The 3,978-nt window shown below is 59.2% G+C and overlaps 1 protein-coding gene across 1 annotated transcript; it reads left to right on the plus strand.

Annotated features, from left to right (window-relative positions):
* Positions 1–54: 54 nt before the first annotated feature.
* LOC130600157 (integrin alpha-5-like) lies at positions 55–3,355 on the plus strand (the record flags this gene model as incomplete). Its single annotated transcript, XM_057411238.1, has 3 exons — positions 55–246; positions 3,124–3,169; positions 3,247–3,355. Coding segments are annotated over 3 exons (347 nt in total), but the record flags the coding sequence as incomplete, so codon positions are not given.
* Between the last annotated feature and the right edge of the window lie 623 nt (positions 3,356–3,978).

Raw genomic sequence — 3,978 nt, forward strand, 5'->3', positions numbered from 1 at the left:
GAGAAAAGGGGTCCCGGTGGTTCCCCCCCCCCCCCGCTGAGCGCAATGGTACAGACGTGGCGGTGGGGGCGCCGCTGGGAGCCGACGGCCGGCACGGGCTGGTCCATGTCTACAGCGGGGGGGAGCTGGGGCTGAGCCCCCGGCCCAGCCAGGTCCTGCGCGGCCAATGGGCGACCCCCCCACACCCGGACTTCTTTGGGGCCGCCCTGCGAGGGGGCACGGACCTGGACGGCAACGGGCACCCGGGTGAGGGACCAGAGCATCCCCGAGCACCCCAGAGCATCCCAGTGCATCCCAGTGCATCCCAATGCATCCCAGAGCATCCCAGTGCATCCCAGAGCATCCCAGTGCATCCCAGAGCATCCCAGCATCCCAGAGCATCCCAGTGCATCCCAGTGCATCCCAGAGCATGCATCCCAGAGCATCCCCAAGCATCCCAGTGCATCCCAGAGCATCCCAGTGCATCCCAATGCATCCCAGAGCATCCCAGTGCATCCCCGAGCATCCCAGTGCATCCCAATGCATCCCAGAGCATCCCCGAGCATCCCCGAGCATCCCAGAGCATCCCAGTGCATCCCCGAGCATCCCGGAGCATCCCAGAGCATCCCAGAGCATCCCCAAGCATCCAAGAGCATCCCAGTGCATCCCCGAGCATCCTAGAGCATCCTGGAGCATCCCCGAGCATCCCAGAGCATCCCAGTGCATCCCCGAGCATCCCCGAGCATCCCGGAGCATCCCAGTGCATCCTAGAGCATCCCCGAGCATCCCAGTGCATCCCAGTGCATCCCAATGCATCCCAAAGCATCCCCAAGCATCCCAGTGCATCCCAGAGCATCCCAGTGCATCCCAATGCATCCCAGTGCATCCCAGAGCATCCTAGAGCATCCCAGAGCATCCCCGAGCATCCTAGAGCATCCCGGAGCATCCCAGAGCATCCCCGAGCATCCAAGAGCATCCCATTCCATCACATCCATCCTATCCAACCCCATCACATTCTATCATGTCACATCTATCCCATCCCATCTATCCCATCCCATCTATCCATCCTTTTATCCCATCCATCCTATCCAATCCCAGCCGTTCCATCCCTTCCATCATCCATCGCATCACATCTGTGCATCCATCCCATCCATCCCGTCCTATGGGTGCTCAGCGGCTGGGGACACCCAGATCCATCCATGCCAGGGACACCCCAGCCCATCTACACCACCCCCTAAGTCCCCATAGCTGGGGACACCCAACACCCGCCAGCATCCCATGGCAGCATCCCATAGCAACATCCCATAGCGACATCCCATAGCGACATCCCATGTCAGCATCCCATAGCGACATCCCATGGCAGCATCCCATAGCAACATCCCATAGCGACATCCCATGGCAGCATCCCATAGCAACATCCCATAGCGACATCCCATGGCAGCATCCCATAGCAACATCCCATGGCAGCATCCCATGGCAGCATCCCATAGCAACATCCCATAGCGACATCCCATGGCAGCATCCCATAGCAACATCCCATGGCAGCATCCCATGGCAGCATCCCATAGCAACATCCCATAGCGACATCCCATGGCAGCATCCCATAGCAACATCCCATAGCGACATCCCATGGCAGCATCCCATAGCAACATCCCATGGCGACATCCCATGGCGACATCCCATGGCGACATCCCATAGCAACATCCCATGGCAACATCCCATAGCAACATCCCATGGCAGCATCCCATAGCAACATCCCATAGCAACATCCCATGGCAACATCCCATGGCAACATCCCATAGCAACATCCCATGGTTAGTATCCCATAGCAACATCCCATAGCGACATCCCATTGCAGCATCCCATAGCAACATCCCATAGCAACATCCCATAGCAAGATCCCATAGCGACATCCCATAGCAAGATCCCATAGCAACATCCCATGGCAACATCCCATGGCAACATCCCATAGCAACCTCCCGTGGTTAATATCCCATAGCAACATCCCATAGCAACATCCCATGGTTAATATCCCATAGCAACATCCCATGGCAGCATGCCATGTTTAATAACCCATAGCAACATCCCATGGCAGCATCCCATGTTTAATATCCCATAGCAACATCCCATGGCAGCATCCCATAGCAACATCCCATGGTTAATATCCCATAGCAACATCCCATAGCAACATCCCATGGCAGCATCCCATGTTTAATATCCCATAGCAACATCCCATAGCGATATCTCCTTGCAACATCCCATAGCAGCATCCCATAGCAACATGCCATGGCAACATCCTGTGGCAGCATCCCATGGCAACATCCCATAGCAACATCCCATAGCGACATCCCATCCCAGGGGTGCTCAATACTTGGGACCCCCAAATCCATCCCATCCCAGTGGTTGGGGACACCCAGATCCGTCCTATTTGATTCCATTACATCCATCCCATCCCATTGCATCCATCTCATCGCATCCACCCCATCCCATCGCTCCTCTCCCATCCACCCCATCCCATCCCATCCCATCCCATTGCTCCTATCCCATCCACCCCATCCCATCCCATTGCATCCATCCCATCCCATTGCATCCATCCCATCCCATCCCATTGCATCCCATCCCATCCCATCCCATCCACCCCATCCCATCCCATTGCATCCATCCCATCCCATCCCATTGCATGCATCCCATCCCATCCGACTGCATGCATCCCATCCCATCCCATTGCTCCTCTCCCATCCACCCCATCCCATCCCATTGCATCCATCCCATCCCATCGCATCCATCCCATCCCATCGCTCCTATCCCATCCCATTGCATCCATCCCATCCCATTGCATCCATCCCATCCCATCGCATCCATCCCATCCCATCCCATTGCTCCCATCCCATTGCATCCATCCCATCCCATTGCATCCATCCCATCCCATCCCATTGCTCCTATCCCATCCCATCGCATCCACCCCATCCCATTGCATCCACCCCACCCCATCCCATCCACCCCACCCCATCCTATTGCATCCATCCTATCCCATCCATCCCATCCCATCCACCCCACCCCACCCCACTGCATCCACCCCACCCCATTCCCCCCCCAGATGCTCCCCATTGCCCCCCCCTGACCCCATTCTTTCCCCCCCCCCAGACCTCCTGGTGGGCGCCTTCGGGGTGGACACGGCCGTGGTGTTCAGGTGGGTGCAGGGCGGGGGGGGGGGGGGGGGGGGTCCCTCCCCCCCCCCCCTGCTCTGACCCCCCCCCCCCCCATTAGGGGCCGCCCTATTGTCCACGCCAGCGCCGCGCTCAGCATCGCCCCCACCATGGTGAACCCCGAGGAGCGAGGCTGCGTCCTGGACAGCGGCAGTCACGTGGCCTGGTAAGGGGGGGGGAGCATGGGGGGCAATGGGGGGCATGGGGATAATGGGGGGCAGTGGGGGGGCAATGGGGTGCAGTGGGATGGGGATACCCCAAAAGGATACCCAAAGGATGCAGGGATGGAGGATGCTGGGGGGGGGGGTCCAATGGGGGTCCTTGAAGGGTCAATAAGGGGCAATGGGGGGGCATGGGGGTAATGGGGGGCATGGGGATAATGGGGGGCAGTGGGGGGGCAATGGGGTGCAGAGGGATGGGGATACCCCAAAGGGGTACCCAAAGGATGCAGGGATGGAGGATGCTGGGGGGGGGGGTCCAATGGGGGTCCTTGAAGGGTCAATAAGGGGCAATGGGGGGGCATGGGGGTAATGGGGGGCATGGGGATAATGGGGGGCAGTGGGGGGCAATGGGGTGCAGTGGGATGGGGATACCCCAAAAGGATACCCAAAGGATGCAGGGATGGAGGATGCTGGGGGGGGTCCAATGGGGGTCCTTGAGGGGTCAATAAGGGGCAATGGGGGGGCATGGGGGTAATTGGGGGCTAAGGGGGCAATGGGGGGGCATGGGGGGCAATGGGGTGCAGTGGGATGGGGATACCCCAAAGGGGTACCCAAAGGATGCAGGGATGGAG

Source organism: Pezoporus wallicus, unplaced genomic scaffold (assembly GCF_028554395.1).
Source record: "Pezoporus wallicus isolate ANWC-B61680 ecotype Strahan unplaced genomic scaffold, APGP_CSIRO_Pwel_v1 contig_12825, whole genome shotgun sequence".
NCBI lineage: Eukaryota > Metazoa > Chordata > Aves > Psittaciformes > Psittacidae > Pezoporus > Pezoporus wallicus.